Source organism: Carassius carassius, chromosome 40 (genome assembly GCF_963082965.1).
Source record: "Carassius carassius chromosome 40, fCarCar2.1, whole genome shotgun sequence".
Taxonomy (NCBI): Eukaryota; Metazoa; Chordata; class Actinopteri; order Cypriniformes; family Cyprinidae; genus Carassius; species Carassius carassius.
The window spans coordinates 3,482,918-3,494,439 of NC_081794.1; the positions used below are offsets into that span (position 1 = coordinate 3,482,918).

Consider the following 11,522-nt stretch of genomic DNA (forward strand, 5'->3'; position numbering starts at 1 on the left):
TTGTTAACTCTCCTTATAGAAAATGAAGAGCGATTATTATCATTTGCCCCAAACTTGGATACTCTGAGCTAAAAGAAAATTCAGAGTTTCCCACTCATAATTATGACTTTGTGGTGGCATTCATGTGTGTTTAACTCGTAAATTCCAGAAACGAAAAACATGGGGAACAGGCACCAGAATGTAACACAAAACAGGGAGACCAGGAGGGAGGAGGACCAGAGAAGGTTCAGGGGGAGGGACGGAGGGCCAGACTAACAGAGAGGAACAGGGCGGAGCAGAAGACCACCAAAGCCATGTGGTCAGGACCAGAGCCCCCCAAGGCAGAGCAGACCTCCGTGCGGCTAGACCAACGGGACGACGAAACTCTGGTAATCCCCTGGTGTCCTTACTGGACTCCAGAAGATTGGTGCTGGCCTGACACTGCTCATGAAGATCATTGGTGACTTGTATTTGTACATGAAGATCATTGGTGACTTGTATTTGCTCATGAAGATCATTGGTGACTTGTATTTGCTCATGAAGATCATTGGTGACTTGTATTTGCTCATGAAGATCAATGGTGACCTGCATTTGCTCATGAAGATCAATGGTGACCTGCATTTGCTCATGAAGATCAATGGTGACCTGCATTTGCTCATGAAGATCAATGGTGACCTAGATTTGCTCATGAAGATCAATGGTGACCTGCCTTTGTTCACGAAGATCAATGGTGACCTGCCTTTGTTCACGAAGACCAGAGGTGACCTGCCTTTGTTCACGAAGATCAGAGGTGACTTGCCTTTGTTCATGAAGATCACCGTTGACTTGACTCAGTCCTTGAAAATCACCAGTGACTTGACTTGACTCTGAAAGGACAATGTTGACCAGCCTAGTCTCTGGAAAGTCCATGGTACCTAGCCCTGGCTCTGGGAGGTCAACGGTCACTAGCCCGGGCTCTGGGAGGTCAACGGTCACAAGCCCTGGCTCTGGGAGGTCAACGGTCACTAGCCCTGACTCTGGAGGGTCCACTGGCACCTGACTCGACTCTGGAGGGTCCACTGGCACCTGACTCGACTCTGGAGGGTCCACTGGCACCTGACTCGACTCTGGAGGGTCCACTGGCACCTGACTCGACTCTGGAGGGTCCACTGGCACCTGACTCGACTCTGGAGGGTCCACTGGCACCTGACTCGACTCTGGAGGGTCCACTGGCACCTGACTCGACTCTGGAGGGTCCACTGGCACCTGACTCGACTCTGGAGGGTCAACTGGAACCTGACTCGACTCCGGAGGGTCAGCTGTGACTCTCATCCTTTGCAGCGGCGCTGGGCAAGCAGCCATATTGGGCCATGACTCTGGACAGGTGGCCATCTTGTACTGTGGTGCTGGGCTGGTGGCCATCTTGGGTTGTGGCGCTGGACTGGCGGCCATCTTGTACTGTGGAGCTGGACCGGTGGCCAATTTGTGCATTGGCGCTGGGTTAGCGGTCATCTTGTGCTGTGGCGCTGGACTGACGGCCATCTTGTGCTGTGGCGCTAGGCTGACGGCCATCTTGGGCTGTGGCGCTGAACCGGTGGCCAATTTGGGCATTGGCGCTGGGCTGGCAGCCATCTTGGGCTGTGGCGCTGGAAAGGTGGCCAATTTGGGCTGTGGCGCTGTGTTAGCGGCCATCTTGTGCTGTGGCGCTTGGCTGGTAGCCATCCTGGGCAGTGGTGCTGGGCTGACGACCACCCCGCCGGAAGAGACAGGAGTGGCTGGGGCATCCCACCGAAGCCGATGCTGCAGGTAGCGCACAAATTCCCAGAATTCCAGTGTCTCTAACTGCGCCATCTCCTCCTGAGACACTGGATCATCCAGCCCGCCATTAAAATAGTCCTTTAGGGCCGCATCGTTGTAACCCATGCCCTCTGCCAGGGACCAGAACACCTGAGCCAGGGCCCCCACTTCATTGCCCTCTTGGCGGAGGGCGATCAACCGAAGGTACTTGGTTCGCCGCTCCGCCATCTTGGTTGGGGAACGGAAAAACGACATACCGCTGGTTCCTAGTGTGACGGAGTCCTTCTGTCACGATCGGTGTTACAAGGAAACACAGGAGAGGGAACCAATTGCAGGTAAGTCCTTTATTTACGGGGTAATCCAAAGGGGTAAACAGTCCAGGCAGGGTCAAAACCAGAATATCCAAACAGAACAAAGGCAAGGCAAGGCAAGGCAAGGCAAGGCAAGGCAAGGCAAGGCAAGGCAAGAAGCGACGGACGTGAATAACTATAAACATTAAACAAGGATTCCGTCACACAGACTCAGATAGACCGGGTATAAATACACAGAAGGATAAAGAGGAAACAGGAGACAGGTGGGGAACAATCAATTAACTAAACAAGAGGAAGGTGACCAAATAAGGGAACAGGAAGTGATAAGGAGAAAGACACCGTGAGAAAGGAGGACACCTAGTGGAAACCCAGGGAACACAACCCAGACACTGTGACAATCGCACATCAGCCTGATCGACTGCACAGCGGCAGCCGGCAGGCCAGAATGACCATCAGGCCACCGGGAAATGTCCTGGTCCTCCCGATAGCCAGTCCGTCCCACAGCTGTTAAATAAACACAAATTATTTATAGTTTATTTGGTCATCTCTATTTTCTACAAATACAAAAGCAACAGTTATTCTTTTTCCTTTTGGATTTGACCATCTCCTCTTCAGCTGTCAGTGGTGCTGGTGCAGTTGACCTCCCCATTTTGCAAGCCTCTGCCTTCTTGCTGTTTCTTGATTACAAGTAAGTTGTTAATGTCATTACTCTAAAGAAATGTAATGTTTGATTAGAGAATGTTTAATAAGCTTATGTGAAAGAGCATTAAACTATGTGGAAAAACCTGCTGTTCATTGAAATAGACACCGAATGATATTTAATATGGAAAATGTTTTTAAAGTCATGTAGCCTACACCCATGAAACTATTATGCTTAAAGCTTTACCTTGACTGAATTGTGTTTTTATAATTCATTTTTAGATGCTTCCATGTTCTATTTTAATAACCTCCTTTCTGAAATGTGCCCCAGTAGATGAAATGCATGTAACGGCGTTACGTATTTAAAATACAAAATATGAGTAACTGTATTTCATTATAATTACATTTTAAATAACGGGTAATCAGAATACAGTTACATCCGAAAAGTATTTAAGATTGCCAAAGTGATCACTTTTAATTGTAATTTTAATTTAATTAAAAAGTGTTCCTGTAGCGCAAGTGGTAACGCAGTGTGTTAGCAAGCGCAAGGTTGGGTGTTCGAAGGGAACACATGTTAGGAAAATTGTTAGCCTGAATGCAATGTAAGTCGCTTTGGATAAAAGCATCTGCTATATGCGTAAATCTAATTTTAATGTCATTTCTTAATTTAATACTTAAGTAAACAGTCTGGGGATTTTATCCAATATGGCAACTGATTCTCAGTTAAGAAAAAAAAAAACTGCATGCAGCAGCCTGTTCATTTAGCAACTCGTGCATACATGCTCATCATCACGACACAAAAATTCTCCTAGAACACACACTTTGCATTTAGATAACAGATCCATACGAATCATGCATGAAATAAGTTTATAAAGTCAAAGATGAACTTGAAGTCTTTATTAATTCGAAATGTTCAAGAATAGATCATCTTTGGCGTGGTTAATCTTCTAAATGATTAATTTATTTTGTTTAACGAAAACAGTGTGGAAACCAATTGTTCACAAAGTAGATAGATCCTGAGGTGTGTTTCCCAAAAGCATCATTAGCGAACTGTGGTTGTTAAATATTGAACAATAACGACTTGCGACCGTGGGAAGAGTCCTGTCAATTTTGACTCAGCGATTATTTTCTTCCGATCACTTCTCCGTAGAGAGGATTATAATCACTTAAAAGTTTGGTCCATTCATTAAACAAATTTACTGTATAACTTGGACAACTGTGCCAGTTGTTTTGGCTACTTTTATTATGTGTTTGGTCGTAGGCAGCGGAGGGCCTGGCGTCTACCGGCCCACCCACTCTGATGACAGCCCCCCCCCCAGTTTATGATAGAAATATAATATTTGTAAAATGATTACTGCTTCATCTATTTTAATACAATTAGAGAAGTATTATAACTAAAATAAATAAAATGTGTTTTTGCATAATTCTTGATGAGTTTGACTGACGTTGTGTTCAACCATTCAGTTGGACAGTACTTTGTAGCTTTGTGTTAGAAAATGTTAGAAAAACAGCAGCAATGCTTAATTTTGTAAAAAAACAAAACAAAAAAAAATGTTTAAAAACTTGCACTGATGAGGGAGAAGCCCGTCCATCATTCCGCAAGTAATGGTTAATTCACATTCTGTGAAACCGGGAAACATACTGCCAGGTCGGTTATGAATGTTATTTGAGCTCAGGTAGTGTTTTCAGTCGGCGTTCAGTGTCATTTGGTTTGCTTTGTCTAAAGAATTTAAGACCAGCTCTTGCCAGTTATCCTCACGATTAACCAATTTTTTCATTCAATATATATATATAGGCCTATATAAAATTTGTGACTTACGGCGGCAATTAACTGCACCTGTTTCCTTATTTGAAGACCATTTTAAAAAATCACAAACAAGACATTTCTGAATAGTTATAATAGTCTAATTTGGCATTTTCAGTTCATGTAGGCCTGTTAAATTCTTCTGATTATTAAGCCTATTCATTTTATTAAGTTACATTTATTCTTAAATTAATATAGCAATTGTTTTAACCCACAATAATTTCATAGTGCATCACCAAAAAACTTTCACTGCAAGGTAAAGATTAGGCTAGTTTACTCCTTATTGAAAATGTATTTAAAAGGTCCTTGAAAACAGGTTTATTGATTATAGGCCTATAATTAAAATTATTAACACTGCAATCATAAAAAAAAGCTTTATTTTAAGCACCAACTTTTTAAAAGAGATACAAAAAAAAAGTTTTACACAAAATTAATTTCTTCTCTCTTTAATTATTTATTTTTTAAGTTTATTTATTTTTCACTAATAAAAATAAATTTTTATTTTTATTTATTTTTCACTTGATGACAGCCCCCCCCCCAGTTTATGATAGAAATATAATATTTGTAAAATGATTACTGCTTCATCTATTTTAATACAATTAGAGAAGTATTATAACTAAAATAAATAAAATGTGTTTTTGCATAATTCTTGATGAGTTTGACTGACGTTGTGTTCAACCATTCAGTTGGACAGTACTTTGTAGCTTTGTGTTAGAAAATGTTAGAAAAACAGCAGCAATGCTTAATTTTGTAAAAAAACAAAACAAAAAAAAATGTTTAAAAACTTGCACTGATGAGGGAGAAGCCCGTCCATCATTCCGCAAGTAATGGTTAATTCACATTCTGTGAAACCGGGAAACATACTGCCAGGTCGGTTATGAATGTTATTTGAGCTCAGGTAGTGTTTTCAGTCGGCGTTCAGTGTCATTTGGTTTGCTTTGTCTAAAGAATTTAAGACCAGCTCTTGCCAGTTATCCTCACGATTAACCAATTTTTTCATTCAATATATATATATAGGCCTATATAAAATTTGTGACTTACGGCGGCGATTAACTGCACCTGTTTCCTTATTTGAAGACCATTTTAAAAAATCACAAACAAGACATTTCTGAATAGTTATAATAGTCTAATTTGGCATTTTCAGTTCATGTAGGCCTGTTAAATTCTTCTGATTATTAAGCCTATTCATTTTATTAAGTTACATTTATTCTTAAATTAATATAGCAATTGTTTTAACCCACAATAATTTCATAGTGCATCACCAAAAAACTTTCACTGCAAGGTAAAGATTAGGCTAGTTTACTCCTTATTGAAAATGTATTTAAAAGGTCCTTGAAAACAGGTTTATTGATTATAGGCCTATAATTAAAATTATTAACACTGCAATCATAAAAAAAAGCTTTATTTTAAGCACCAACTTTTTAAAAGAGATACAAAAAAAAAGTTTTACACAAAATTAATTTCTTCTCTCTTTAATTATTTATTTTTTAAGTTTATTTATTTTTCACTAGCTTATATGTTCGGTCCACAAGATAAATATTAAGGAAGTAAATTAAAACATTTAGCTACTGTATATACCATTATCAGCATATAAAGTAGATCTGTCTACAGTGTCAGATGCCAAAAGCGCTGTCAGTTTTTACTTTCACTTTCTAGTGAATCGACTGAGATTAAGAGGTTTACTGCATAATTCTTGTGCAAAGTTTGAGCGTTGCTTGTTTGATATCCATTGGCTCACCTTCTTGGTTTAAAACAAATATTTACAATATTGCGACATAAATAGCACCCCTCCCGCCCCCACCCTTGAGTTGCTGTTGGGGTCAGCAGATTTGCACTATGCCACTGGACTCCATCCCTCTCACTTTTGCCCAGGCTCGCCAAAAAGTTTTATTCTGGCTATGCCACTGGTTTGGTGTGTCTGGATTTGTTTTGAAGCTTGGAATGCAGCATGAAACAGCACGGAATCCCATTCATTGTATTCAAATCAAATTTCTATTGATTGTAAGATTTAAATGACATTACATTTCTTGTTATTCGAAATTCTGTGGAAAACTGTTGTTGTTAAAAATAAAATGCAAGTAAAAACTAATCTTATCACTTTTATTTAGAGTTGGAAAGCATAAAAACAAGACATTTCATAGCTTAAGTATTTAAAGGTATTCTAAAGTGTTTAGATTGAGTAATCTAACGAAATCCATTACTGATTACTTTTGAAAGCTTGTATTTTGTAATCTGTGATGAAATACATTTTAAAAGTAACCTTCCCAGCCCTGACCCTATTTGTTTTCTTAACAAACAGCTACACAAAAGAAATGTCACATAATATAAATATGTTGTCACAGATTAAGAATATATAAATAACTTGATAGAACCTTATAATTCCAAGGCGATGATGTAGCCTTGATGAGGAAGAGACTTTTTTTGAAAAACATGAAAAAATTGTAAAGATTTCATTCCTTGTATATATATATGTGTGTGTAGGTGTGTGTGTGTGTGTGTGGGATTTTGATTGGTCTTTTGGCCCCTCATAAGATTAGGCACATAAACAGAATTCAATTGAAGACGTTTTGTTATTAAACAGCAAACATTTATTATTTCAGGTTTAATAGCTGTCATGCTTTAGACATTTAAATGTGTCATCTTAAATACTATAGAATCACCTACTGTTGAATAAAATTGCAGATAACAGAAGGTTCATTTAAAACATAAAGATTCTGTATGATTTTAGCTGTTTTAAACTGATGCTGCATGCTACACATTCATGTGCTATCAAAATGTACGTAAAGTTTCCTAATTGGAAATTAGACGCGAATGCCTCTCAACAGAACGTGAAGGTAGCATAAGAGTTGAGATTTAATATATATATATATATATATATATATTAATAATTGATATCCTAAGGACTCACAGATGATACTGTAAATTGTGCGTTTAAAAGTACACTTGGTACAAATAGAAATACAATTGGTAAAAATACCTTCATGTCATTGACCCCCAATTTACATCTTTTTTTCCCCACAAAAAGCTACATATTACAGAAACCACCACAATCAAATGCAATCAATGAAGTAGACATAATTGAAATAAAATCAGCTCATAAAACGTGTTTGCAAAGCATTTTTTACAGCAAATACAAACTGGACAAGAGAAGTACGGTGATAACAGATAAAGTGGATGATGGAGGTGCTGCAGACGGCACTGTGACCTGTGACGTCACAACTCTGCCATTCAAGGGCTGAACTCCCCTGAAGTTGTAGGTGTTCAGAACTGAAGCACTTCCATCTTTGAAAAAGACAGTTGTGCTGAAGCGGTTAATCTGTTTGGAGGAATAAAGTAAATAGAGTGACTTTTTAAAACTCAGAATAAGTAGAAGTTGTAGTAACAGACACTAACAGACAAAACAGATTTTTATGAATTACTGTACCACAAAGTTGCATACTTACAAAATCGTGACTGACTCTGACGGGCTCTTTAAAGACAGTCCAAATCACAACTTCATTACAGTCGGGTGTAGTTAGAGAGCCTTGGTAACGGTAATATTTAGTCCTGTCCACACCTTCGATCAGACTGTTCAGTGTGATTTGATTCATGATGTCTGAGGTTTGCTCACCTAAATATATATAAAAAATAAATTAAAAAGTCAAGTGGGTGTAATGAAACTACTTGGCTGTCTTCAGTTTGATAGTGAAAGTCGTGACATTTGCCAAGTATGGTAACCCATACTCAAAATTGGTGCTCTGCATTTAACCCATCCAAGTGCACCCACACAATAGTGAGAAGTGAACACACACCAGGAGCAGTGGGCAGCTATAGATCCAGCACCCAGGGAGCAAATGGGGGTTCAGTGCCTTGCTCAAGGGCACGTCAGACATGGGTGTTGAGGGTGGAAGGGAACGCTGTTCATTAACTCCCCACCACCTACAACTCTTGCCAGCACCGAGACTCAAACCTGGGACCTTTGGGTTACAAGTCCAACTCTTTAACCCTTAGTGTGACGAGTGGGGCGGGGCCATGAGATGTGGGAACAGAGCGAGGCCGGTGGAGTGATTGGAGATGAGCGACACCTGCTCGACCCACCGGTCTCGAGTCCCAAGGAGGAGATGGAAGGATATAAAACTGGAGCGACGACAGTGAATGAGTGACGAGAGAGGACCAAGCCTGGACTTTATTTTGTATTTGGTTTTTATTTGTGCATGTCAGTCGTCCGTGAGGGGCTGACGGGCTGTTTTGTCTTTATTTTGATTATTAAAGCTTTCATATTGATTGTCCGCCGGTTCCCGCCTCCTTCTTCCCATAGTTATGGAGATTTTATTGTTACACTTAGGTCACAGCTGACTCTGCTGTGCTAATTTGTTGTTAAATCAAATTGGTGAAAGGAGATTATTAACCAAACATACCAGCATTTAAAGCTTTGCTTAAAAATGAAAAACTTATCATTATTCCATCTTTGTTTTTTCCCACACAATGAAAGTCACTGTGGACCAGTGTTGCTTTGGACACCACTGACTTTTACTGTATGGACTAAAACAGTTGAAACATTCTTCAAAATATGTTTGGAATTACATGAGGGTGAATGAATGGCAATAAAAAAAAGAATTTTTTAGGGTAAACTATCCCTCCCAAAACTGCAAACTCAAAAGGCTCACAAACTATTTGTTTACCTGAATTGCGTATGTTTGTCAAATAGGATGTTAGGATATCCCAGCTTTTTGTTTTGTTCACTTCATTGGTTCCCTGTTGGTTAAAAACAAATACATATGCATTTGCGCACAACCAAGGCTTTTAGATATTTGTTTTCCTCTTGATATTATACTTGTCATGCTCACCTCAATGAAGAAACCAAGAACAGCCAATCCTGTGCTGTCTTTGGCAGCTAGAGCAGCTGACACGTTCCCGTTGTATTTTGAATGGACACTTACAATGTGCAGCTATGAGACACATCAGAACACATCCAGTGAATGAGCACACAAACTCTCAAGGTTTTTATTGGCATGACTGGTTCCACAAAGAACCTTTAATATCCATGGAACATTTGAACCCTTAAGGATCTTTGCAGTGAAAAAAGGTTATTTTTAAAAAATCAATCATTCATACCTCCATTGGGTATTGTTTGCCATCCACCATGTGTTCGGAGCCAGGCGAGGAGCTGCCATTACCCCAGTGGAGATGGAATTGTTTGGTGTTGTATACACCAGGAAGGTTGCCTCCTTGCACTTTAATTTTCTCATCATCCAGGTTGACCACCACTGTGAAGACAATTGGACATATTACACCAAATTTTCACTGCCAAACTTGCGCAGAAGGGCTTTCTCAGTGTCTTTACATAGATTGTTTAATGCTGCTCAGAAGGAGCATGTACACTGCAATTACAACTGTATACTTTCATGCAACATTGCATCTTCACATTGAATTTTATGCAGGCACAGAAAAGCCCTACCTCTGCTGATTAAAGATTTTTTTAGATACAATGTCCAGAATATACCTACACTGACACTGAACATCACAAATGATTGCTCTGCACTCTTTTGTCCACTACTTTTGCCAGTCTAAGTTTCCAATATCGTGGGTGAGTCTCATGGAACACAAAGAGGCATCGTATAACTTCCATCCTCTGTTGTCTAACAGTAGATCACCTACATCTCTTTGCCAGCTCATACTTTTGTACTTCTCTGTGCAACCTTTTTAACGTTACGCTTCTCATGTTACCGTTTCCTAAGGATTGGTTTTGTTATAGGTATTCTTCATTTGGAAGTACCTGGGATTAAGTGATTGATAAATGATTTTAGCAACTATATTCCATAGAGATGAACAAATCTTGACAACGTCAAGGTTATACTGTTAAATGCGCACTAAAATAAATGCAGGTAATATAAGCAAATCCTTACCAGAGTCAGCAGCGTTTGCTATTGACATGAAGGTGGAGTTGTCATCAAAACCAGTTAAGTTAAAGGCGGTCAGGTTAGGATTTTGCTGAACGCTTGCAGTCATAATATTAATGGGAGATTGTTGGGATCCGTTGCAATATTGTGAGGCAATCTTGGGCCAGGTGATAAAATCTATTACAAATCAGGATTCCAAAAAAAATATACATTTAAAATTTATGATAAAAAATTATAGAGTTTTATGGTGTCGTGGAATATTAGGACACAAACAAATAATAGATAAACATATGAATAAATCACACTTACTGCATGCTGGCTTGTGATAGCACCATACTGTTTAGGGTGAAATCACAACATTAATAAATATAACCAATGAAAATTCCTATCAAAGTTTTTCAATAGCTTTTAGTGCCTACTTTAACAGGGTCACACAAAATAAAACTACATATTCCCAGAGTGATGAACTTCAGTAACACTCACCCAATGGAGTGTCCGCACTGCGGACGATGGGACACAGAAGAGCAACAAGGCAAGTTACTAGCAAGACAATCATCTGCATCAAACAATACATCAAATTAAAACAGAAACAATGCTGCTTATTGAATTGGATTATAGTTTGAAATGAGAAATGAAATCAATCACACACACACAGGCTAATGTCACCTATCCCTGGTCTTACCTCTTACCTCTGGTGTTACCTCTGACTTGATTCACCGGTGTTCATTCCTGCCTTTAGTACTCTTCACACATCACATGTAGTGGGTGGGTCACTTTCATCAGGTCATCTGCTGCCAAAAAACTGCATTCCCATCTGAAGCTCACATGGCACATTGCTAGGCATCATATATCTTTGGAGATTTCTTAAAAATTCATAGCAGTCACTTTGATTTCATCTTATCTTACAGTTTTTACATCTCAGCATCACATGGGTCATGTTAAGAAAACAAAGGTTACTAAAACAAGCTTTTGCTCAACAGCCTTTAAAATTAGTTAAGATAATTTTCTAGCTGTTGATTTCCAAATGTTTCCAAAATAATTGAAATATATGGTTGTAAATAGCACTGGTTTAGATTAATTTAAACAGTCTTGGGTACTGAATAACCTTTCATAAAGTTTCTTAAAAACAAGGAT

The 11,522-nt window shown here is 39.2% G+C and overlaps 1 protein-coding gene across 2 annotated transcripts; it reads right to left on the reverse strand.

Annotated features, from left to right (window-relative positions):
* Nucleotides 1–7,075: 7,075 nt before the first annotated feature.
* LOC132122588 (carbonic anhydrase 4-like) lies at nt 7,076–11,170 on the reverse strand. Of its 2 annotated transcripts, none has more exons than XM_059532968.1 (9): nt 11,078–11,170; nt 10,872–10,944; nt 10,698–10,724; nt 10,395–10,565; nt 9,604–9,755; nt 9,336–9,437; nt 9,171–9,243; nt 7,953–8,119; nt 7,076–7,825 (listed from the first exon to the last, which is right to left on the reverse strand). In XM_059532968.1, exons 2-9 carry the CDS (start codon nt 10,942–10,944, stop codon nt 7,631–7,633), a joined length of 960 nt encoding a protein of 319 aa, XP_059388951.1. In that variant the 5' UTR covers nt 11,078–11,170; the 3' UTR covers nt 7,076–7,630. The 2 variants fall into 2 exon arrangements, with proteins under 2 accessions (XP_059388951.1, XP_059388950.1); XM_059532967.1 differs by having other exon boundaries at nt 11,071–11,133.
* Between the last annotated feature and the right edge of the window lie 352 nt (nt 11,171–11,522).